Source organism: Sminthopsis crassicaudata, chromosome 3 (assembly GCF_048593235.1).
Source record: "Sminthopsis crassicaudata isolate SCR6 chromosome 3, ASM4859323v1, whole genome shotgun sequence".
In the NCBI taxonomy this organism is placed as follows: Eukaryota; Metazoa; Chordata; class Mammalia; order Dasyuromorphia; family Dasyuridae; genus Sminthopsis; species Sminthopsis crassicaudata.
The window spans coordinates 169,845,029-169,872,018 of NC_133619.1; the positions used below are offsets into that span (position 1 = coordinate 169,845,029).

The 26,990-nt window shown below is 34.7% G+C and overlaps 1 protein-coding gene across 8 annotated transcripts in view; it reads left to right on the forward strand.

Annotated features, from left to right (window-relative positions):
* Nucleotides 1-26,990, forward strand: part of ARHGEF7 (Rho guanine nucleotide exchange factor 7) — a 329,493-nt gene that overhangs the window by 112,064 nt on the left and 190,439 nt on the right. For 6 of the 8 annotated variants that reach the window (XM_074299550.1, XM_074299548.1, XM_074299551.1 and 3 more), the window contains 2 exons: nucleotides 2,828-2,958; nucleotides 20,289-20,490. In XM_074299550.1, the coding sequence (XP_074155651.1) occupies nucleotides 2,828-2,958; nucleotides 20,289-20,490 (333 nt within the window). Of the gene's footprint in view, nucleotides 1-2,827; nucleotides 2,959-3,039; nucleotides 3,172-20,288; nucleotides 20,491-26,990 lie in introns of those variants that run through there. The other 2 variants (XM_074299553.1, XM_074299554.1) reach the window with 2 other exon arrangements.

Below are 26,990 nucleotides of genomic sequence, written 5' to 3' on the forward strand. Positions count from 1 at the left end.
TTCAACTTTTTGGTTAGAGTTGTTGAGAGTGAGGATGTGGTGATATACTTACCAGTCTTTACTTGAAAACCATCAGTAAAAGGAAGGACTTTATCTTTTGAATAAAAATATTATACTTTTGGACAGTTCTAATTGTTAACATTTTAATCAGTCAACAAATATTTATTAGTTAGGCAGTGAGTGTACAGAGGTAAAAATGAAACTATCTGCCTCAAAGAGCTATCTTTTATCAGGGGGAGACCCTCCCCCCCATACACACACACACACACACACACACACACACACACACACACACACACACACACACACACACACTAGATATTTTTCTTTTTTTGTGGAACAGAGGAGATACTAGCATCTAAGGGAATAAGAAAATAATGCTACACTTAGAATTCAGATGGAATATCAGAGTTCAAATACTCTCTGATTGTGTGACCATGACAGCCACTTCAAATCTTTGAACTTCAGTTTCCTCATTTGTATATCTGTTGTACATACTGCCCAAGCTTCTTCTGAAGCTTAGAGAATGAATCATTTGTAAAAGGCTTTACAGACATTTAATAATATCTGCTATTCCTAGTAGAATCCTAGGCCTGACTTCTAGGATCTATCAGAATAAGTCTGATTGCCACATGGTATTTCTTTAAATACATGAGGACAGTTATTATCCATTTCCAACTGTTCCCCTCTTCCCCCATGGTTTTTTGTTTTTTTTTTCCCTTTAAGCTAAACATTTCTGTCAAATCATCTTTCTCTCTTTAAATAATAACCTTTTATTTTCAAAATACATCAAAAATAGTTTTCAGCATTCACCCTTGGAAAACTTTGTTCCAAATTTCCTCTCTTCCTTTCCCCTTCCCTCATCTACACAGCAAATAACCCAATAGGTTAAACATGTGCAAATTGTCTAAACATACTTAAACATGTATCATTCTACACAAGGAAAATCAGTTCAAAAAAGGGAAAAAAATGAGAATAGAAAAAAAAAGCAAGCAAATAATAAAAAAAGGTGAAAATACTATGTTGTCATCCACATTCAGTCCCTTCTGAATACAGATGGCTCTGTCATAAGTCTATTGGAATTGTCCTGAATCACCTCGATGTTGTAATGAGCCAAGCCTATCACAGTTGATCATCACATAATCTTGTTGTGTTTAATGTTCTCTTGATTCTACTCCCTTCACTTATCACTTCATGTAAGTCTCCAGGCCTTTTATCAAATCATTCTCTAATGGCATGATTTGATGTAACCTTACCATTTTCAACAAGTGTCAATTAGTTCTTTGTCTTAGGCACTGAGGATAAGGAGACAAAAAATGTAAACAAGGATTTCTCAGAGGAACTTATATTCTTTTGGGGAGAGGGAAATAACATGTACAGATGTTTTATATTTGAATAATGTGTAAAATAAATACAATTATTGGTGGGAAAAGGGTAGGTGGGATAGGAAGGTGGTGCTAAAGTTGAGCTTTGTCCTTCTTTAATGTATCCCATATTGTTAAATGTCCTTTTTGGAATAAATTACTTAGAACTGAACACAATATTTCAGCTATAATCTGACCAGGACAGAATATAGTGGAATTATGTAATCTCATTTTTTTTTCTGGAAGGGAGGGGGGAGGAACTGTGCTTCTGTAAGTGTATCCAAAAGTTACATGAACATTTCTGACTGCCATGTTGACATTGTTGATTCATTTTGAGTTTGCTAGTTTTTGAGTTCCTAGGCCTTTTTCATATGAAAGACTTTATAACTTTCTCAATTCTGTACTTGGATAATTGACTTTAAAAAATCAGGTTCAGGATTTTACATTTAACCTGATTAAATTTAATCTTATAAAATTTAGCTTATTCATAGATGGTTGAGATATTTTTGTATTTTTAAAAAGGAGAATGTGGATGGTCCTCTAGAATATCTGCTCTTTTTATATATATGAAAGCTCTAGGAATTTTGAAATTTGTTAGGCATATCCATGAGTGACTGTCTGGGAAGATTTCTTTTTTTTCTTAAAAGGCATCTCCTATCAGTACTAGCATCCTATTTTGATGAAATGAGTGACATTATGTGCTTTCAGTTATTGGTGAAAGAGAGTCAAAGGCAGCACAATTAATTGCCTTTATGTGGTACTTTCACATGTATTATCTCATTTCATTCTGTTATACACTGTAAGTGAACTGGTCTAGGTTTCTTTATTTGGATGGGAGAGGGTTTTTGCAGCTATAGACACTTCTGGCTACTAATCAGTCAACAAATATTTATTAGCACTGACTATGTGCCTTGCACGATGTTAGGCATTGAGGATATAAATATGATGAAAGAAATATGCCTATTTTTATGGAATAGGATCTAGTCTGTAGTAATATAATTGCCCTCTATTACTTTCAACTATGGACCTTTTCTGTTTTTTTTGTGAATAACTCCTTTCTTTTGTTTTTTGCTATGATTTCTTGCCTTTGTTAAGCCATTTATTTAGAGAGGTTTGTTTTTCCTATGTGAAGGGTAACTAACAAGAATTATTGTGAAGTGCCTGCATCAAATTAAGAAGTGCCTTGGATAATTTTAATAATCAAATATTTGAAAAATTATGCCAGAAAGGGATTGATTTGAGTGGTTAGCTGAAGATAATTTCTGGACAGGTAATAGGGGAATGAATGTAAGTCATTTTTACATAGTAGACAAAATTCTTTGTCTAGTACGTGTAAATGACTTGCTTTATTGAAGTCTTTTGGGGTATTCTTGTGTTGCTGCCGTATTTTAAAACTTTAGTGAGTGGTGAAAGTATGTAGCATCAGACATCTTCAACTTTTTTTTTGTGCATAACCTTTTCAGACATTGGGCTGGGAAGTGACTCTGTATGTGCTCGGCCCTCATCTCATCGAATAAAGTCCTTTGATTCCCTTGGATCTCAGTCTTTACTCAGTCGGACTTCAAAATTGTTCCAGGGCCAGTATCGAAGTTTGGTAAGTTTATGTTTAAAATAAAAGCTGACTTGTATGTGTGCCATACCCACATGTTAGAGTGATGTTGTAAAGGAATAAAAGTTATTTGGGCTGGGAAGTGACTCTGTATGTACTCAGCCCTCATCTCATCTAATAAAGTCCTTTGATTCCCTTGGATCTTAGTCTTTACTCAGTCAGACTTCAAAATTGTTCCAGGGCCAGTATCGAAGTTTGGTAAGTTTATGTTTAAAATAAAAGCTGACTTGTATATGTGCCGTACCCACATGCTATTAAAGTGATGTTATAAAGGAATAAAAGTTATTTGTCTTGGACAGCTCTATTCCAACACTCTTTGGACCATCTAATGCCTACCCGAAGTCTCCATAAATTCTGATGAGTAGGTGTGTGTGTGTGTGTGTGTGTGTGTGTGTGTGTGTGTATAAACACATAGCATCTTACTTACATCTTCCATAAAAATGAGTGTTTGGGTACTTACTTAAACTTTATAAATAACTTCTTATACTAAAATGTTGGGATAACTATGTATTTTTAAGGAAAACACTTAGAGAAGAAAAAATTGAATATCTAAAGTCTGTAAAGCCTAAATTGCTTAGTAATTATTTTCTTGCTACCTAAAAACATGATGTAAAGTGCTTTAATAAGTTAAATTTCTTTATAAAAGAAGAAAACCCATATGATAGTCAATAAATAGTTCAAAGAAAAGAGATTTAATTAATGGATGGATGGATAGAGTGAAGAAAAATATGATTTTGTATTATCAGAATGGGCAAGGAACATACTGATGATAAATGTAATGATAAACTGGGAAAAAGAAAAGTGAAAAGTAAAGAGAAAAAAAAGGAGAACTTGATGTGAAAACCACTGTTTTAAGGATGTTTTAAAGTCTAAAGACTATTTTAATGGGGCAAAAGTCCCTGAACCAGGGTCTATTATACTTGTCTCCTTTGCCATGAAAAATAAACGACAGCACAATAAAGTTAAATTAATGAAATCAGTGGTGATTTTTTAAAATTAATTTTATAATTATAACATTTTTTGACAGTACATATGCATAGGTAATTTTTTTACAACATTATCCCTTGTACTCTCTTCTGTTCAAATTTTTCCCCTCCTTCCCTCCACCCTCTCCCCTAGATGGCAGGCATTCCAATATATATTAAATATGTTATAGTATATCCTAGGTGCAATATATATGTGCAGAACTGAATTTTTTTTTTTTTTTTTTTTTTTTTTTTTTTGTTGTTGTTGTTGCAAAGGAAGGATTGGATTTGGAAGGTAAAAATAACCTGGGGAGAAAAATAAAAAATGCTAACAGTTTACACTCATTTCCCAGTGTTCCTTTTCTGGGTGTAGCTGATTCTGTCCATCATTGATCAATTGGAATTGGATTAGCTCTTCTCTATCCACTTCCATCAGAATACATCTTCATACAGTATCATTGTTGAAGTGTATAATGATCTCCTAGTTCTGTTCATTTCACTCAGCATCAGTTCATGTAAATCTCTCCAAGCCTCTTTGTACTCATCCTGTTGGTCATTTCTTATAGAACGATATTATTCCATAACATTCATATACCAAAATTTATCTAACCATTCTCCAATTGATGGGCATCCATTCATTTTCTAGTTTCTAGCCACTACAAAAAGGGCTGCCACAAACATTTTGGCACATACAGGTCCCTTTCCCTTCTTTAAGATTTCCTTGGGATATAAGCCCAGGAGTAGCAACCTGGGTCAAAGGGTATGCACAATTTGATAACTTTTTGGGCAGAATTCCAGATTGCTCTCCAGAATGGTTGGATTCTTTCACAACTCCACCAACAGTGCATCAGTGTCCCAGTTTTTCCACATCCCCTCCAACATTCATCATTATCTGTTCCTGTCATCTTAGCCAATTTGACAGGTATGTAGTGGTATCTCAGAGTTGTCTTAATTTGCATTTCTCTGATCAATAGTGATTTGGAACACTCTTTCATATGAGTGGAAATAGTTTCAAAATTTCATCATCTGAAAATTGTCTGTTCATATGCTTTGACCGTTTATCAATTGGAGAATGGCTTGATTTCTTATAAATTAAAGTCAATTCTCTGTATATTTTGGAGATGAGCCCTTTATCAGAACCTTTAACTGTAAAAATGTTTTCCCAATTTATTACTTTCCTTCTAATCTTGTTTACATTAGTTTTGTTTGTACAAAAGCTTTTAAATTTGATGTAATCAAAATGTTCTATTTTGTGATCAATAATGATCTCTAGTTCTCCCTTGGACACAAATTCCTTCTGAGAGGTAAACTATCCTATGTTCCTCTAATTTATTTATGATCTCATTCTTTATGCCTAAATCATGGACCTATTTTGATCTTATCTTAGTATGTGAGGTTAAGTGTAGGTCCATGCCTAGTTTCTGCCATACTAATTTCCAGTTTTCCCAACAGTTTTTTTCAAATAATGAATTCTTATCCCAAAAGTTGGGATATTTGGGTTTGTCAAACACTAGATTGCTGTTTTTATTCACTATCTTGCCCTGTGAACCTAACCTGTTCCACTGATCAACTAGTCTATTTCTTAGCCAATACCAAATGGTTTTGGTGTCTGCTGCTTTATAATATAGTTGTAGATCAGATACAACTAGGCCACCTTCATTTGATTTTTTTTTTCATTACTTCACTTGTAATTCTCAACCTTTTGTTCTTCCATAAGAATTTTGTTGTTAATTTTTCTACGTCATTAAAATAGTTTCTTGGGAGTCTGATTGGTATAGCACTAAATAAATAAATTAGTTTAGGGAGTATTGTCATCTTGATTGTATTTGCTTGGCCTATCTGAGAGCACTTAATGTCTTTCCAGTGTTTTGTAATCTTGCTCATATAATTCCTGATTTTCCTTTGGTAGATATATTCCCAAATATTTTATACTATCAACTGTTATTTTGAATGGAATTTCTCTTTGTATCTCTTGCTGTTGGATTGTGTTGGTAATGTATAAAAATGCTGAGGATTTATGTGGATTTATTTTGTATCCTGCAACTTTGCTAAAGTTCTGAATTATTTCTAATAGCGTTTTAGTAGAATCTCTGGGGTTCTCTAAGCATACCATCATATCATCTGCAAAGAGTGATAGTTTGATTTCCTCATTTCCTACTCTAATTCCTTGAATCTCTTTCTAGGCTCTTACTGCAGGTTAGCATTTCTAGTTCAATATTGAATAGTAATGGTGATAGTGGGCAACCTTGTTTCACTCCTGATTTTACTGGGAAAGGTTCCAGTTTATTGCCATTACATATGATGTTTACTGACGGTTTTAAATGTATGCTCCTTATTATTTTAAGGAATAGTCCATTTATTCCTATACTCTCAAGTGTTTTTAGTAGGAATGGATATTGGATTTTATTGAATGCTTTTTCTGCATCTATTGAGATGATCATATGGTTTTTGTTAATTTGGTTATTGATATGGTTGTTTATACTAATAGTTTTCCTAATATTGAACCAGCCCTGCATTCCTGGTATAAATCCCACTTGGTCATAGTGTATTATCCTGGGGATGATTTTCTGTAGTCTTTTTGCTAATATCTTATTTAAGATTTTAGCATCAATATTCATTAGGGAGATTGGTCTATACTTTTCTTTCTCTGTTTTCAGCCTATCTGGTTTAGGTACCAGTGCCATGTCTGTGTCATAAAAGGAATTTGGTAGGACTCCTTCAATCCCTATTTTTTCAAATAGTTTATATAGTATTGGAGTTAATTGTTTTTTAAACATTTGGTAGAATTCACATGTAAATCCATCTGTTCCTGGGGATTTTTTCTTAGAGAGTTGGTTAATAGCTTGTTCTATTTCTTTTTCTGAAATGGGACTATTTAGACTATTTACTTCTTCCTCTGTTTATCTGGGCAAGCTTATTTTTGAAGGTATTCTTCCATTTCATTTCAGTTATTGAAATTATTGGCATAAAGTTGAGCAAAATTGCTCCTATTGTTCTAATTTCCTCTTCATTAGTGATGAGTTCTCCCTTTTCATTTTTAAGACTAACAATTTGCTTTTCCTCTTTCCTTTTTTTACTCAGATTTACTAAGGGTTTGTCTATTTTGTTGGTTTTTTTCATAGAACCAACTCTTAGTTTTATTAATTCAATAGCTTTTTTTTTTTAACTTTCAATTTTATTAATCTCACCTTGTATTTTATGAATTTCAAGTTTCATGTTTGTCTGGGGGTTTTTAATTTGTTCCTTTTCTAGCATTTTTAGTTGTAAGCCCAATTCATTGACCTTCTCTTTCTCTATTTTATGCAAGTAGGCCTCTAGAGACATAAAACTTCCCGTTATTACTGCTTTGGCTGTATCCCACACATTTTGGTATGATATCTCATTATTGTCATTTTCTTGGGTGAAGTTATTAATAATGTCTATGATCTGCTGTTTTACCCAATCATTCTTTAGTATAAGATTATTTAATTTCCAATTTTTTTTGGTCTATTTTCCCCTGGCTTTTTATTGAATGTAATTTTCATTACATTGTGGTCTGAAAAGGATGCATTTACTATTTTTTTGCTTACTGCATTTGATTTTGAGATTTTTATATCCTAAAATATGATCAATTTTTTATAGGTTCCATGAACTGCTGAGAAGAAAGTGTACTCCTTTCTGTCTCCATTTAGCTTTCGCCAAAGATCTATCATATCAAACTTTTCTAGTATTCTATTTACCTCTTTGACTTCTTTCTTATTTATTTTGTGGTTTGATTTATCCAATTCTGAGAGTGCATGGTTGAGATCTCCCACTATTATAGTTTTGCTGTCTATTTCTTCTTGCAGCTCTTTTTAATTTCTCTTTTAAGAATTTAGGTGCTGCACCACTTGGTGCGTATGTTTAATATTTATTCTGCTTCATTATCTATGCTACCCTTTAACAAGATATAATGGCCTTCCTTATCTCTTTTAAGTAGATCAATTTTTGTTTTTGCTTGATCTGAGATGAGGATGGCTACCCCTGCTTTTTTAGCTTCACCTGAAGCATAGTAGATTCTGCTCCACCTTTTTACTTTTATTCTGAATGTATCACCCTGTTTCAGGTAGGTTTCCTGTAAACAACATATAGTAGGATCCTGGCTTTTAATCCAGTCTGCTAACTGCTTCCTCTTTATGAGGGAGTTTGCTCCATTCACATTTATGGTTAGAATGACTAATTCTTTATTGCTTGCCATCCTGTTAACCCCTGCTTAAGCTTTTCTCCTTTTTTTCCCTCTTATCCCCCTCCCCAGTATTAAACTTGTGAACACTATTTGTTTTTCACAGCCTTCCCTGTTTAGTATCTCTCCCCTACCTTAAAGTTCCTCCCCCTATTTTACCCTTTTTCCTCACAATTTCTGAATTCCCTTCCCCTTAGCTTACTCCTTCCCTCCCACTTTTCAATGAAGTGGAAGAAGTTTCACCATAAATGGAATATGTCTATTGTTACACAGTATGTTCATCTCCCTCCTTTCTCTCAGATATAATAGGATACCTTTGCCTCTTCATGAGATGTACTACAACCACTTTACTATTTTTTATGATATAATTTCCTTTCCACCTCTAGTTTCTAAGACAAATTATACATGTGTTCTTTACATATCTTTATGGCAGAAATATAGTTCTCAAGATTTCTTTTTACCTTTTTAGAAATCTCTTGAGTTCTCTATTTGAAGATCAAACATTTTATGTAAGTCTGGTTTTTTCATCAAGAATAGATGGAATTCATTTATTTCATTAAATGTCCATCTTCTTCCCTGGAAAACGATGCTCATTTTTACTGGGTAAGTTATTCTTGGCTGCATACCAAGTTCCTTAGTCTTTTGGAATATCATGTTCCAGGCCCTTCGTTCTCTTAATGTAGACTCTGCTAGATCCTGGGTTATCCTTATTGTGGCTCCTTCATATCTTAATTGCTTTTTTTCTAGCAGCTTCCAATATTATTTCCTTCATCTGATGGTTCTTGAACTTGGCTAGTATATTTCTGGGCGTTTTGATTTTAGGGTCCCTTTCAGTAGGTGATCGATGAATTTTTTCAATGTCTATTTTGCCCTGTGTTTCCAAAATGTCTGGGCAGTTCTCTTTGGTAATTTCCTGGAAAGTAGTGTCCAGGCTCTTTTTTTCCTCACATTTTTCACGGAGTCTGATTATTCTCAAATTGTCTCTCCTTAATCTTTTTTCCAGGTCTGTTGTCTTTCTAATAAGGTACTTGACATTCTTTTCAATTGTTTCTTTTTTCTGGTTTTGCTTGACTACTTCTTTGTTTCTCCTTGAGTCATTCATTTCTTCTTGTTCAATTCTAATTTTCTGTGATGTATTTTCTTCACTCACTTTTTAAATATCTTTTTGTAATTGTCCAATTGAGTTTTTTTTCTCCTATGGAATTTTTTTCAATTTCATCCATTTTATTTTTTAGAGAGCTGTTTTCTTTTTCCAACTCACTAATTTTATTTCTCAATGATTTGATTTTTTATCCACTCTATCTTTAAATGTGTGGGATGACTTCTCTAGGCTCTCTTGCCAAGCTTCCCTTTCCTTTTCCCATTTCTCTTCTATCTCTCTTGTGAGAGCCCTTTTGATTTCTTCTATGAGAGTCTTGTGTGTTGAGGAGCAGCTCATATTCCCCTCAGGGCATTCCTCTGGAGACAGTCGGCTTTTAGTCTCCTCAGTGTTTGAAGTCTGCTCTTTCTCCATACAGGAACTGTCAGTGGTTAGAGCCCTTTTAAATTTTTTCTTCATTTTGTCAGAGTGGGAATCAAAGAAAATAAATTGACAAGAGGAACAATTGGTCTGTTTCTGGGGGCGGATGGGGCTGGATGGTGTAACCGATCTGTCTCTACAGACTGGGGGAGACAGCTGCGAGGCACTAATAGGCAGCAATGGCTGTGCTGAGTCTGCTCTCTGAGGCTCTAAGAATGTGCTGAGTCACTCCAGGTGGGGGTGGACTTGGCTGGGTCCAGAGAGATGCTAGCTTTCCAGGGTTTTATTCTTTACCTCCAGTGTTTACACCTTCTTTGCTCATCCTGGCTTGCTGCCAAGACGGAATATCCACACTAGGGTAAAAGTCATTTGGGAAATGGCAGAGATAGTACCCCTCCCCCAAAGGTTTGAGCTGTGTAAATTGCCTGCCCTCAGTCTGCACCCAGTTCGTTGGTCCCCTCCCCCGAGCAGATACAGACCTTCTCTGGTGAATTTCAAGGATGTCTTCTGTTGGTGATTATTTGTGGGTTGTTTTCTGGTCAAGCATTAATTCTGAGGCCTGTCACGAAGTAAGTTCTGAGAGAAAACACGGAGATCAATCAGCTGTCTGCCTCCATGCCGCCATCTTGGCCCGGAAATCCAGTGGTGATGTTTTGATGAGATACAAGTGCTTGATTTTCTTTTATGTGTGTTTGTGTGTGTGTGTGTGTGTGTGTGTGTGTGTGTGTGTGTGTGTGTGTGTGTGTGTGTGTATGTGTGTGTATGTGTGTGTATCTGTTTTTATTTTCAAACCATATGCAAAGATAGTTTTCACTTTTGCAAAACCTTGTATTCCAAATTTTTTTCTCCCTTTCTTCCTCCCACCTCTTCCCTAGACAGAAAGTAACCCAATATATGTTAAACATGTACAATTCTTCTATACATATTTCCACAATTATCATGTTGCACAAGAAAAATCAGATCAAAAAGGAAAAAGAAATGAGAAAAAAAACCAAAATGCAATCAAACAACAAGAAGAACAACATCAAAAGGTGAAAATACTATTGTGATCCACACTCACTTCCTACAATTCTCTCTCTGGATACAGATGGCTCTCGTTATCACAAGATCATTGGAAATGACCTCTATCACCTTGCTGCTGAAAAGAACCATGTCCATCAGAATTAATCATCGTATAACCTTCTTTTTGATATGTACAATTTGGTTTTCTTCAATATTACAAATAAGTTATTTCAGTTCAGAAATAAATATAGACGGTTAAGTTAAACACATGTAAGATACATCAATATTATGGGATTTTGCTGAATTTTACAATCATATGTATGATGAAAAATGTGAATTTTTGTTGCAATATTTGCTAAATATATTTATTAATTTGATCTTTACATTGTTATTTTAAAACATTTGCTTTAAGTTGGAAAAGGGGATTGGTAGGCAAAAGTAGCATTCATTTGTCAATAAGCATTTAAGTGCTTATTGTACTCTCAGATTTTACTCAGTTTGACTTTAAAATTTTTCTGGGGTTTGGTAAGTTTGACTAAAGTAAAAGTTGTGTGTGTGTGTGAGAGAGAGAGAGAGAGAGAGAGAGAGAGAGAGAGAGAGAGAGAGAGAGAGAGAGAGAGAGAGAGAGAGAGAGAGAGAGAGAGAGAGAGAGAATGAATGAGAATGCTTACTGTACTTTATTTATTTATTTATTTTTAAAGAATTCTGTAGGTTTAAATTTATTAATCATAGCCATTTAGGAAGCAGGGTTGTTTTTTTTTTTTTTTTTTTCCTGAGGCAATTGGGGTTAAGTGACTTGCTCAGGGTCATATAGCTAGGAAGTATTAAATGTCTGAAGCTGGATTTGAACTCAGGTCCTCCTGACTTCAGGGCCATTACCCTATCCACTGCACCATCTAGCTGCCCTGTCCTTCCTACTTTTTAAAGGCAGCTGATAGATAATAAGATAATAGCTAAATGGCTCAATAGAGTGCCAGAATTAGAGTCAGAAAGACTTATTCTACTGACTTGAAATATGGCTGCAAATATTTAAGAGATTTGTGACTCTGAGCATTTCATTTAATCCTATTTGCCTCAGTTTCTTTATCTGCATATTGAGCTGGAGAAGGAAAAGGCAAATTATTTTGGGCTCATGAACAACTAGACATGACCAAAATGACTTATCAACAATAGAAAATAGAGGAGACTAAAAATATTTCTTTGATGTTTATCTGCCCTTACCCCCCCCCCATCCCCTCTTTCAAAATAGCACCATTTCTCTGATCTGAATTTGAATGAAATTTAAATATTATTGGACATGGCTGTCTAGAAGACTCAGATTTTCGTTGGAATTATGGTTTCAAATTAAAAAGAAGTGTAGAAACTGTTGAAAAGATCATAAAAAGAAATTCAGAAAGGTTGTAAACAGAATATGTGCTTTACCTTCTCAGAGTTAATTTTGAATGAAACAAAAATTTCAAATATATATTATCTTTGCCTTTTTCTCACTTTTTTACTTCACAACACTTTCCTTTCCTTTTCTAAGTATCTTCCTTCTTTCTTTTGTTGGAGGCTCTATTTGTGAGTTTTTTTTTTTTTTTTTTAAATAAAGTATCTGTTAGAGGCAGCTAAGAAGGATTGCTTGAGAGTAATCAGATACTCTGAAAAGGAATATAAGTTTCCATGTTTTACATTTATGAAGAGGAAGCAGATTGGGTTTGGAAGCATTTTTTTCATTTCTGGAACTAAACCTTTGGTTTACATTCATTCTTAAATAGTGGATGCTTACTTTAATATTTGTAATTAGCTGGGAGAGGACTCTTTTGCATGGTCTGCCTTGTCTGGTTCTGGAAATTTATTTCTACAGTTGCCTTCAACATCACCAGGATTGCATAACATGTGTGTGTTCTACAAAACAGATTTAATAAAGTTATTGTGCATAAGGTTACAGAGAAGAAAATATAGTGGAGTTCAGTATGGACAAAGACAATTTATGAGAGGAGGGAAGTACATACTCTCACTTTTCTAGCAGCATGTTAATAAACTTGGTTCTAACCCATATTAGTTCCCCTATTAATCAGTAAGAGCTGGCAAGCTTTGTTTTTGGGGAGTGAGATGGGGCAGAGTGCTGAAGAAAAAAATATTCTTGAAGCTTTAGATGGTTCTCTAACCAATTTATGTAATGTCCTAGGAAAACCAGAGCACTTCAAGTCATGCCTGCAACAAATGAGAAGGAACGATGTTTTAGTGTACAGCTAATTTATCCATTGATTCTGTCTCTGTAATTAATATTGATTGCTATGCCATTGTTAAAATTTCTCCATACTTCAAAAATTAGTCTTTGATTTTGGCTCTTATGTGTTAAAGTTTCTGTTGAGTTTAGGTTTGTTTGAGATAAAATTCTGAAAATCTGACAAATTTCTGAATGTTCTTCTCTCCCCCCCCCCCCCTTCAATATTATACTCAATTTTGCTGCTTAAATTTTCAGTCTCAGTCCTATGGATTGTTAACATATACTATTACAGGACATGCAGTCTTTTATTGTAGATGTAGATAAATCCTGTGCAATTCATAATATATTTCCAACATATTTGAATTTTTTTTGTTGTTCTTGCTTGTAAAATTTTCTCTTTTAGCAGTAATTCTAAGTAATTCCTTGTAAATTGGTAAATTTATTTTTCTATTTCTACTTTATTTCTCTTGTTCTGTAACTTCAGGATAATTTTCTTTATTTCTTGTATTACTATGTCTATGTGTATATATATATATGCATAGGTATATATACATATATATATATATTTGGTCATAGCTTTCAGATTTTTTCTTTTTTCTTTTTTTTTTGTTTTGTTCTTGAGGCTGGGGTTAAGTGACTTGCCCAGGGTCACACAGCTAGGACGTGTTAAGTGTCTGAGATCAGATTTGAACTGAGGTCCTCCTGAATTCAAGGCTGATGCTCTATCCACTGCGCCACCTAGCTGCCCCCAGATTTTTTCTTTATCAGTTCTCCATATCTGTTGTTTTTCTTATGTCTATGTTCTCTAAGTTTTTTTTTTCATTTTTCATATTTTGTTTTATTATTCCTTGGTTTCTTATAACTTCACTGAATTTTGCCCATAGCTTATTTTCAAAAAATCATTTTCCTTAAGAGTCTGCATCCCCTTTTTTATTTTTTAAAATTTTATTTATTTTAATTTTTACAAAAATTTTATGCATAGGTAATTTTCCAGCATTAACAATTTCAAAACCTTTTGTTTCAACTTTTCCCCTCCTTCCTCCTACCCCTTCCCCCAGATGGCAGATTGACCAATACATGTTAAATATGTTAAAATATAAGTTAAATACAATATATGTATGCGTGTCCAAACAGTTATTTCGCTGTACAAAAAGAATCGGACTTGAAACACTGTACAATTAGCCTGTGAAGGAAGTAAAAAATGTAGGCAGACAAAATAGAGGGATTTTGAATTCGATGTAGGGGATCATAGTCAACTCCCAGAGTTCTTTTGCTGGGTATAGCTGGTTCATTTCATAATTGCTCTATTGGAACTGATTTGGCTCATCTCATTGTTGGAGAGGGCCTCATCCATCAGAATTGTGGATCCCCTTTTCTTAGTTGGTTGACATTATTATTTTTTTGGTAATCTTTTTCTTGGATTGTTCTTATTTTTCTTTTTAAAGTTTTTCCTCAGTCTCTCTTGATTTTAAAAATCTTTTTTTTTGAGTTCTACAAATTCCTTTTTTTAAGGCAGGTAGTCACATAACATTATTCTTTGGGGGTAGGATAGCAACTTTCTATGATTGGATTCTTTCTCCTTTGCATGCTCTTTAAAACAAAATAATAATAGTCCTGGGGTTAGGAGGATGGTACCTCTGGCTTCAAGTTTTCCTTCACTTCTTCTCTTTGACCTGGAACCCTAAACCAAGAATGCCACAATCCTGTAAGTGCTCAGAGCTAGCAGCTTCTCTGCTCCACTGTGTCTGGGCTCACTGGTTCTTTCTAGCCTAGAGCTGTGTCTCAGTAGTACAGTTGGGCCTGGTGTTCCTTATCAGTAGAGTCTTCTCAGGCTCCCCATGCTGTCCAGGAGTTCCCTGTGGTTATGGCTGAGGTTCTCTTCTAACCCAGGTAGCCCCAGGGCTCCCCAGGGACTGTTTCTAGAGAGCTAGCCTGGAGGTGTTACACTTCATGCTTCACCAGTTAATCTTCAATTCTGGGGTCTTTTTTGAGGGCTTCTCAGGTTGTACTAGTAGGATCTCTGTTGTGTCCCAAATCTCACTTGTTTTTCACGGATCTAAGTTCACCTTGAGGTGCAATTTTGTTTTGTTTGTGGGGGAAAATCTAGAATATTTGAAATTTTCTGACCTACTCTGAATTCTTCGCACAATCCTCTTTGAAGGCTAAGTTTTTAATAGAGAAAATTTTAAGTAGATGTGATATTTTTGTAGAGAAAAATTAGGCAAATTGAAGAAGATTCTATGTTCTTCATCCTCTTTCATTCATAGTTAAACTAGAGGCACAAGAGAAATTTCAGTGGAAAATGTCTTTAAGAGTATTTGCATAAAATGATAGCATCATAGATTTAGAGCTAGCAGGGCCTTTAGAAGTAATTTAGACTCAATGAGGAACTAAAGCCCAGAGAAGTAAGATGACTAGACAAAGGCCAAATAGGTAGAACATGCTTAAGCCAGGATTTGAATCTAAAACTATTTTGTCTGAAATATCAATACTTTTTCCTCCAGACCTTCTTACTCTTGAATATTATCCAGAGCATCTGCGAATTTATTATGAAAAACATCTATGAAAATGTTCCTGATTAATGATTAACCATCCTGGTATTAATGTATTTCCTGATAATTTGAATAGAATAACCTGTTGTCCCTCAGTACTAGAATGTTGTCAATCAGCAGGTGAATCTTTTTATTAGGGGATACAAAGATTAGACTAATTTCCTATTTATCAAAACTTTGCAGCTTCTTTCCCAGTGACAGTGATAGAGATACATAATCAGGCAGAGGATGCTGAGAAATCAGTTTTTTTTTAAATTTAATAATTTTTATTTACCAGATATATGCATGGGTAATTTTACAACATTGGCAATTGCCAAACCTTTTATTCTAATTTTTCCCTCCTTCCCCCCGCCCCTCCCCCATGGCAGGTTGACCAATACATGTTAAGTATGTTAAAGTATAAATTAAGTACAATATATGTATACATGTTGTTTTGCTGTACAAAAAGAATCAGACTTTGAAATAGTGTACAATTAGCCTGTGAAGGAAATCCAAAATGCAGGTGGACAAAAATAGAGGGAGTGGTTCATAGTCATCTCCCAGAGTTCTTTTGCTGGGAATCACACAAAGTTTTAAAAATTATTCATAATCTTAATGTTAATTATTTGTCCAACAAGAAAGAAGTTGTTACTCTATTAAAAGAGCTCAGTTATTTTATTATTGATATTTTTGCTATAAATAAAACCAGAATTCTTAAAGAATTTACAGTTAAATAGAAGATTAGTTCACAACTTCTCCTCAGAGATGCATGTGCTCAAAGGTAACTATTATATATGTTTATAATACCTTGGATCAGTGTAGTCAGTCAGTAAACAATTATTTTTGTTTACAGTATCTCATATCCTATGAGATACCAAAATTTGAATTAAGTATTCGGCACATAAATATAATTATCATACAGTTTTTCCTCTTAAGGAAGGGTGAATACATTTAAATGGACCACCAAGGATATACTTTAAGTTTTTGAACCAGTTGTCTTTATAGAGAATAAACATTATGGTACAGTGGAAAGAGGCTCAGATTGGAGATTTGATTTCTCAGCCTTGCTTCTGCCATGTATTACTTGTGCTACCTTATGAAAGTGCAATCTCTGTGAAACTCCCTTCCATTGGTGTTCCTATTAACTTGATAAATTCTCTGATTACAATCATAAGGACCTCCAAACTAAGTCAATATAATATTCTGTGACTTTAATAATGAAAAGTTAGGTACAAGGGAGAATGATAAAGACCATAACGAAAAGAAATATGGTTTCTGAACAAGAAAATTAAAGGGACCCAAATTCCATAATGTGAACCTGAAACATCCTGTTTGCAAGTCATTAATATATTTTTCAAGAAGAGTACAAGAAGGTACTTGATAAAGTGAATACTGAACATTGTAAAAATTTAAATTTATTATCTTAACATTCTAGCATTTAGAACTGGGAATTATAATGTTCTGTTTCTCTAAATTATAATCCTTCACTGGGAACAGATTTCTTGGGGAACTTCTGGAGGCAGCCTTGGCTTCAGTTCAGTTCAATAATCCCAAAATGCAGCCAGGAGTTAAAGTCCGGATCCTTTATTGTGTCCTTCAAAGTCTTGAATCTTTTCCTGGGGTCCAGCTAGCTTCAATAGAGGCCTATCTCTCTCCTTGGTTCCCCGATGAGCTCTTGTCAGAATGTCTCAAGCCAGCTTCAGCCTCTCATCCTCCCAATCTCTCCAGCCAGCATGAAAGTAGACGTGGGAATGAATCTGACTCTTACTCCAAGAATGTGGGATTGTGGGTTTCTGCCTTATGAATCTCCCAGAAGTCAATCCCTAGTTCTGAATCTCCCAAAGTCCTCTTTGCCCCTGAATCTCCTGAAGTCCTCTTCTCTGAAGTTCTCCCTGGAAGTCCTCTCCTTGACTGAATTCTGGCTTTTTATATCCTCCCAGAGAATGGGCTTGTGGGTCCTCCCTTGGCTTGTGGGAACTCCTTAAAAGTAGGTTCTGTTAAAGGTGTGAATCTCATGGAATTCTAGTAAATACATTACTGAACTAGAGAATTGTTAAGTACCAAGCTAAATTAGATAATTGTATCCATTCTAGTGATTTAGCACCTTGTAAGAATCCTAACAGGAAAGAACTCTCAACATTCAGTAGTTCATTGAATATCTACTATGTGCTTTATAGAGGGAATAAAATTACAGGCAAACAGTATTTACAAGGAGCTTAAATTTCATTGGGGGAGATGACATATACTATAAATGTGTATGAATAAATAATAATAAATATTAGATAGTTAAATGCAAGATAGAGTATTTCGCGTGGAAGGATAACCTTTACTTTAAAGGTAAGAAAACTGAGGTCCTCAGAGGTAAAGTGACTTGCAAATAACATAATTTTAATAAAGAATTAATCCCTCTGGCTCCAAATTTGATGCTTTTCCTCACTGTATCATTTTCTTTTTGTTAGATGGGAACAACTTGTTTACAGATGTAATTTTTTTTTGTAGACGTTTTTGGAACATGTTCAGTCAAAGCATGAACTGGTTAGAGCAAATTAGAAGAAAAGATAAAGATGTGAAGGCATTTTATGGTGTTGTAGTACCTCAAACCCAACGTATTTAAATAATTTGTGTAATATGAACAATGGGAAGTGATTGTCACAATTTTTAGAGTAAGTTTAACAAATACAAACACAATGTTAACAAATACATGTTGCCATGACAAGAAGACTAAAAGAATAACTGAAAGAAGGCAGAAACCACTCCAATCAACAAATATTTTACAAGTGAAAACCTGTAATAGCAAAGAGCAATATTGGTTTAGAATATGTCTTGTTGTAACATTACAGAGGAGGCTGATTTGCATAAGAACAAGGGAAAAAAGGTCAGGAAAACATTTTTTATCTTTAGTGATTTTGTCATTTGGTATAGACTAAATTTGATTAACTTGAAGGAATTTGTAGATAATACTTTATCATAAAGGAGAAATGAATAATCTGTCATTTTTATAGTATTTTCATCATTCGACTTCATCATTCTGGGATTAGATATATTATGTGAGGAAGTAGTAGTGATCTTAAGATAAAACTCTGAAGGGTAGCTTAAAATGACCAATACGTAGAAAAATCTTTTGGTGAGGTCTGCTTTAAAGACCCTTATGAATCAACTTAGAAGAATTCCTAGAGAAGGGAAGATTGTAAGATAGAAAAGATTGTTTACAGAAAAATTGTGACTAAGACATAATCAGCAAATGCCTACTCACATGTCTTATTTCTTCTCTCTATAAAATTGATATTTGAATACTCTTACATATATTGAAAAATTTGTTATGAAAACATGAGAAGGGAATACAGATTTTCATCAGCTACTACAACAAAATACATTTTTTTGCCATCACAGCTGAATGAAAGGTGTAGAAGGTAAAATATCCTATAGGGCCTAATATTTGTTGTATTGTAAAAAAGTTGATATTCATTCTGATGATTCCTCAAAAGGGATCTTAAACATGTATGGTAAAATTATAAAAGATACCAACTTCGTTCAGTAGTTCTTTGTGTTCATCAGTTATTAGTGGTGTTAAAGATATTGGCCCAACCACCCACATGGAAAAACAAAATGAATGAAGAGCACATATTGCCAAGATTTACAAATAAAGCTAGATGGATAGATTATTGATTTATTCTATCTATGTGTTTATCTTAGCTAGTTACTAAAGCAAAAAAACGAGCTAAATACAGAGTCAAATATAAAAAGGTACAAACATATCTCTTTTGAGGCCTTGCATGATGCTTTCAATGACTCAAATTACTTGTTGCCACACCTTGCTGTTGCTGTGTAGCCACAGGACAGCAAGATCTTGTAGATCTAAAGTTCCAACTAACAAGGATGATTTTCATGTGGGAAGTAGTATGGAACGCCTTGAGAATATGTATGACCTGAAAAGGAAGTAGATTGGTTATGTATTGAGGATGAAAAATAACAGATAGCTGGGTTCTACATTGATCCAATTTATTTTTCTGCTGTTTTGTTTATTGGAATGACTGGTCAGTCATATGGCTTAAACTTTATCTTTTTTTTCTGTAAGTGGAATTTATTATGAAGAGATGCCCACACCCATGAAATCCTGAGCTCATCAAAATACTATAATTTTCCTGGACAATTGTCAATGTCATTATCTTTTAGAAAGTATCATGTAAAACTTTGAAGAAAATAGTAGTATAAGTTTGATTAGAAACAATTAAAAACAAACTCAAAAGAACCATTAAGTAATTGTGGTCACATTAAATTCTTACTACATTGAAATTTAAAAACAAAGAACTCCTAATTAGAGGAATACTTTCTTCCCCCCTCCCCCTCTCCCGTCTCTCCACCCAGGCTGGGGTTAAGTGATTTGCCCAGGGTCACACAGCTAGGAAGTGTTTAGTGTCTGAGATCAGATTTGAACTCCGGTCCTGCTGAATTCAGGGCTGGTGCTCTATCTACTGCGCCACCTAGCTGCCCCAGAGGAATACTTTCAAAAAAAAATCTGGCCACATGTACTTATTAACAGTTTTTATTTTTAAATAAAATTTCTTTTTTAAGAATAACACTATTTGAACACTATTTGGAGCCAGAGCAGCTTGGCTGAAATTCTATTTTAATTCCAACCCTTTTACTTGGCCTCAGTTTCCTTACCTATAAAACAAATGTGTTGGTCCGAAGTTGTTTCCAGATTTATGATACAATGATTTTTTTTTTTTTTTTTGACATCAGTCTGGTTACAAAGTAAGATAAAAATATAACGTTCTATTTGCACAGTTTAAAATAGGATTCATTTCAATTTGCTTTGTCTTTGGGTGATAGATGGATTAGTTTCATGAGAAAATAAATTTTTTCTTATGTTCTTTCATTTTAGGACATGACGGATAATAGCAACCATCAACTGGTGGTGAGAGCAAAATTCAATTTCCAGCAAACAAATGAAGATGAACTTTCTTTTACAAAAGGGGACATCATCCATGTCACAAGAGTAGAAGAAGGTGGCTGGTGGGAGGGTACTCACAATGGCAAAACAGGCTGGTTCCCTAGCAACTATGTACGAGAAATCAAGTCAAATGGTAAGTGTTTGAGATTTTCATATTTGTAGAATTGCCATTTTCTTAAAGAGGAACAGAAGAACACTAGGATATAATTACCTAAATTTGCTACTAACATTTTTCTGCTGTTTGAATAATTTTACTATTATTGTTCTATTTATCTTCTAGGGTTTTTTGTTTTGTTTTGGGGGAGTGTGTGGATTTATTGTACCTTATTAGTGCACAGGCTGCAGAACTAAAAAAAAACAACACATAAAAATGAGATATTATCATAATAGTAAGATGTAAAAATATATATGTATTCCAAAACTACATTTTTTCAAGATGGGGAAATTCTTTACTTTTACTTTTTCTAATTGATCCACATTCCTAGACATATCTTTAATCATTATATCCATTAGAAGTCTGTAGGAATTCCTTATTGCTTTTATAATTTAACATGTTTATTAAATTAGGTCCAGAACAATGTGGCAGGTCCAGGATAAGATAATCAAGTTTAGATAAGACATTGTCAGTTTTCTGGTCTTTTTGTATTTCTTCACCTTAAAAAAAAAAAAAAAATCATAAATGGCCCACTTTAACATTGTGGTGAAACTTCTGCACTTATTCACAGAATATTGTTAAATGCATAAAATCCAAAGCACAGGTTTAAAAGAAAACCAATTATATTGAAATACTGCTATAAGTATAGTAAAAAGTAATACACAGTTGCATGGACTAATAGGAGGATATGATATGATAATATTCACAATTAGTTGTAATTCAAAGTCATACCCAGTATGTAAGCTAAGTGTTGCATACACACTGAAGGGGGTAAAGGTTATTACTGACTTGGGATATCAAGGAAGGCTTCCTGAAGGGAAGTGGCCTTTGAGTTTTTTTTTTTTTTTTTTTTTTTAATGGATAGAAATGTAGCAGTTGAAGAAAAGGAGGCATTCCAAAGGGATGAATAATGGCAAAGGGGTAGAAAAATGGTCTTCACTCATTCAAGAGGACATGACTAATAAATTTCCCTTGTGGCTGAAGTAGAAAATACCTGCAGATAAATTGCATGACATAAGACACAGAAGACAACATAAAATGAAGCAATGTAGGGGGGCGGAGCCAAGATGGCGGAGAAGATACACACCACTGTGTAAGCTCCTTTCTTCCCTCACAACCAACTAGATTTAATCAGCCTCAGAAATAGCGTTGGACTGATAGAATCCAAAAGGACTGGAAGCAGGACTTACCAGCTGAAGAGAATCTGGAGTTTCAGCAGGAAAGGTCAGCTCCCAGGGGAGGAAGAAGAGAGGCCAGCGCAGATGGTAGAGTAGTGGCACACTGCACAGTTCGTGCTGGGGAGGGCTCTGGGATCAGAGAATCCACTGACATAAAAGAATCTGGTACAGGCTGTTAGCTCTTCTCTGCTTATAAAACAGCAGTTCAGAAGAGAAATATAAGCCACTTTAAAATTTAAAACTAGATTGGATCTTCCCGGATCCCAGGGGTGACTCAGCAGATCTCGGCACCTGGACATAGGCAATCCAGGCTTTCGCCTCGGGGTAGTTAAGAGATTGAAGAGTGGGCGGGGCGGTAACTCATAGTGCCTGGCTCTGCTGGCTGGAGGCTGTGGAACGGAAGTCCCAGAGAAGCGGAACCTTTGAACTAGGGACTGCGGTTTCTGGCAGACACTTCCAGTTTGAGCGCAGGGGCTTTTCACGTCACCTGCTGCTAACATCCACGCCCCACCGGAACGCGTAGGCTAGGCTTTGAGTCGTTCAGTCTCAGGGAAGCCGCTAAACACAGCGCCCTCAGGGCACAGCAGTGCTGGTCACCTCTGAGGCACTTCCAGGGAGGGGGTGGGGAACTCTCTCCCAGAGCTCTCTCTTAGCTCAGGCACAGGGGCCGCTGCATCCATCCAGTCTGGGAGGAAGCTGGTAAAGAAGTAAATAAATAATTTCCTACCCCAGGGACAGACCCCAAAAGATTTTTCAAGTATGAGTAAGAAGCCCAGAAAAACCATAGATTCCTTCTACACAGAGAAAGAGCGGGTATCCAACCCCAAGGAAGTTAACAGCAGAGAGTCAGCAGATAACAACCTAAAGGGGACCGATTCCTGCCCCCCATCACATAACTCTCTCCTAGATGAGACTATTAAAAAGTTAAGAAAGCTTGAAGAAAAATGGGGAAAGGAAAGGGAAGCTATGATAGAGAATAACAACGTCCTGAAATTGGAGTTGGAAAAAAATAAAGAATTCACAGGAGATGCGGGGAAACAAAATTAGTGAATTAGAAAAGGTAAAAAAAAATCACAGGAAAATAGGATTTCTGAATTGGAGAAGATAAAAAAGTCCCAAGAAAATAGGATTTCTGAATTGGAAAAAGAAAATAATTCTCAAAAAAAAAAATTAGGGAAATGGAAAAAAATTCAATAGAGCAAAATAATTCATTTAAAAACTCAATTGGGCATATACAAAAAGAAATGAAAAATGTGAATGAAGAAAATAACTCCTTAAAAGTCAGGATGGAACAAATAGAAATGAATGATTCACAGAGAACCCAAGAATCAGTCAAACAAAACAAAAAAAATGAGAAGTTGGAGAACAACGTCAAATACTTACTGGGAAAATCTATAGACCTGGAAAATAGATCTAGGAGAGATAATCTGTGGATCATTGGACTTCCCGAAAACTATGACCAAAAAAAGAGCCTAGATTCTATTTTACAGGAAATTATCAACAGAACTGTCCAGAGATAATAGAAACAGAGGGGAAAGTAGATGTTGAAAGAATTCATCCAACTCCTTCTGAAATAGACCCTAAAAAAAGAACACCACGGAATATTGTGGCTAAGCTGCAGAATTACCACACAAAGGAGAAAATCCTGCAAGTAGCTAGAAAAAAACAATTTAAATACCAAGGTGCCACAATAAGGGTCACCCAAGAACTGGCTGCCTCCACATTAAAAGTTAGAAGGGCCTGGAACCTGATATTCCGAAAGGCAAAAGATCAAGGATTGCAACCAAGAATAAACTACCCAGCTAAGTTTAGCATCTTTTTCCATGGAAGAAGATGGTCATTCAATGAAATAGAGGAATTCCATATGTTTCTAAGAAAAAAACCAGACTTCAACAAAAAATTTGATCTACATCCACAAGACTGAAGAGAAAGAGAAAAAGGTACACAGAACCCTTGAGAACTGTAACTCTGTTGTGGGTATATAGAAAGTACGCATGGATAATTTGATTTTACTGATATAAAAGAAAAAAAAAGGAGGGGGTGTAGTAAAGGGAAGGGGGTAGTATCAGAAAAAGGGGAGGGTGTGATAAAAAGAGGGAAACTACATCCCAGGAAGAGGCATAGAAAATACACCATATCTGAGGGAATTTAGAGAGGGGGAGAATCATTTGTAAATCTTACTCTCATCAGAAGAGGCTCAAAGAGTAAATAATTGTCATATTTGTTTTTCAGAGAATTCTCTCTCACCTCATTAAAAGGGGGGAGAGGAAAAGGGAAAAGGAAAAGGAGAATAAGGGAAGGGACGAGGGGGGAGGGATACTGAAAAAAAAAGGGAGGGCTGTGCGTCACAAGGGGGGTCTATAAATTAAATATTGGGGAAGGGGTTCAGGGGGGTCAAGGGAAAAAGCATAATCTGGGGATAACATGATGGCAGGAAATACAGAATTAGTAATTTTAACTGTAAATGTGAATGGGATGAACGCTCCCATCAAATGGAGACGGATAGCAGACTGGATCAAAAATCAGAACCCTACAATATGTTGTTTACAGGAAACACACTTAAAGCAGGGAGATACATATAGAGTAAAGGTAAAAGGTTGGAGCAGAATCTATTATGCTTCAGGTAAAGCCAAAAAAGCAGGGATAGCTATCCTTATCTCAGATCAGGCAAAAGCAGAAGTTGATCTAATTAAAAGAGATAAGGAAGGAAACTATATCCTGCTGAAAGGTAGCATAAATAATGAAGCCATATCGATACTAAACATATATGCACCAAGTGGTATAGCATCTAACTTTCTAAAGGAAAAGTTAAGAGAGTTGCAAGAAGAAATAGACAGTAAAACTGTAATAGTGGGAGATCTCAACCTTGCACTCTCAGATTTAGACAAATCAAACCACAAAACAAACAAGAAAGAACTTAAAAAAGTAAATAGAACATTAGAAAAACTAGGTATGATAGACCTTTGGAGAAAACTGAATGGCAATAGAAAGGAATATACTTTCTTCTCAGCAGTTCATGGATCCTATACAAAAATTGACCATATATTAGGACATAAAGATCTCAAAATTAAATGTAGGAAGGCAGAAATAATAAATGCCTTCTTCTCAGACCACAATGCAATAAAAGCTACATTCAGTAAAAAGTTAGGGATAAATAGACCAAAAAGTAATTGGAAACTGAATAATCTCATCTTAAAGAATGACTGGGTGAAAGAGGAAATTATAGAAAAAATTAATAATTTCACCCAAGATAATGACAATGATGAGACATCATTACCAAAATCTGTGGGATGCAGCTAAAGCAGTAATAAGGGGAAATTTTATATCTTTGAGGCTTATTTGAAGAAAATAGAGAAAGAGATTAACGAATTGGGCTTGCAACTTAAAAGGCTAGAAAAAGACCAAATTAAAAACCCCCAACCAAAAATTAAACTTGAAATACAAAAATTAAACAGAGAAATCAATAATATTGAAAGTAAAAAAACTATTGAATTAATAAATAAAACCAAGAGTTGGTTTTATGAAAAAGCCAATAAAATAGATAAACCTTTGGTAAATTTGATCAAAAAAAAGAAAGAGGAAAATCAAATTGATAGTCTTACAAATGAAAAGAGGGATCTTTCCATCAATGAAGAAGAAATTAGAGAAATAATAAGGAGTTACTTTGCCCAACTTTATGCCAATAAATTTGATAACTTAAGTGAAATGGATGACTTCCTCCAAAAATATAGGCTTCCTAGATTAACAGAGGAGGAAATAAATTGCTTAAATAGTCCCATTTCAGAAAAAGAAATAGAACAAGCTATTAATCAACTCCCCAGGAAAAAATCCCCTGGACCAGATGGATTTACATGTGAATTCTACCAAACATTTAAAGAACAATTAGCCCCAATGCTATATAAACTATTTGAAAAAATAGGGATTGAAGGAGTCCTACCAAACTCCTTTTATGACACAGACATGGTACTAATACCTAAACCAGGTAGATCGAAAACTGAGAAAGAAAACTATAGACCAATTTCCTTAATGAATATTGATGCTAAAATCTTAAATAAGATATTAGCAAAAAGACTTCAGAAAATCATCCCCAGGATAATACACTATGATCAAGTAGGATTTATACCAGGAATGCAGGGCTGGTTTAATATTAGAAAAACTATTAGTATAATTGACCATATTAATAATCAAATTAATAAAAACCATATGATCATCTCAATAGATGCAGAAAAAGCATTTGACAAAATCCAACATCCATTCCTACTAAAAACTCTTGAGAGTATAGGAATAAATGGACAATTCCTTAGAATAATCAGGAGCATATATTTAAGACCTTCAATAAGCATAATATGCAATAGAAATAAACTGCAACCTTTCCCAGTAAGATCAGGAGTGAAACAAGGTTGCCCACTATCACCATTACTATTCAATATAGTACTAGAAACGCTAGCCTAGGCAATAAGAGCCAAGAAAGAGATTCAAGGAATTAGAGTAGGAAATGAGGAAATCAAACTATCACTCTTTGCAGATGACATGATGGTATACTTAGAGAACCCCAAAGACTCTGCTAAAAAGCTATTAGAAATAATTCAGAATTTTAGCAAAGTGGCAGGATACAAAATAAATCCACATAAATCCTCAGCATTCTTATATATCACCAACAAAATGCAACAGCAAGAGATACAAAGATAAATTTCATTCCAAACAAATGTTGAGAGTATAAAGTATTTGGGAATCCATCTACCAAAGAATAGTCAGGAATTATATGAGCAAAATTACAAAACACTTGCCACAAAAATAAAGTCAGATTTAAATAATTGGAAAGACATTCAGTGCTCTTGGATAGGCTGAGTGAATATAATAAAGATGACAATACTCCCCAAACTAATCTATTTATTTAGTGCTATACCAGTCAGACTCCCAAGAAACTATTTTAATGACCTAGAAAAAATAACAACAAAATTCATATGGAAGAATAAAAGGTCGAGAATTGCAAGGGAACTAATAAAAAAAAAGTCAGAGGAAGGTGGTCTAAGTGTACCTGATCTAAAGCTATATTATATAGCAGCAGTCACCAAAACCATTTGGTACTGGCTAAGAAATAGAACGGTAGATCAGTGGAACAGATTAGATACAAAGAACAAAAAAGGGTACATCTATAGCAATCTAATCTTTGACAAACCCAAAGATACCAACATTAGGGACAAAAATTCATTATTCGGAAGAAACTGTTGGGAAAACTGGAAATTAGTATGGCAGAAATTAGATATGGACCCACACTTAACATCATATACCAAGATAAGA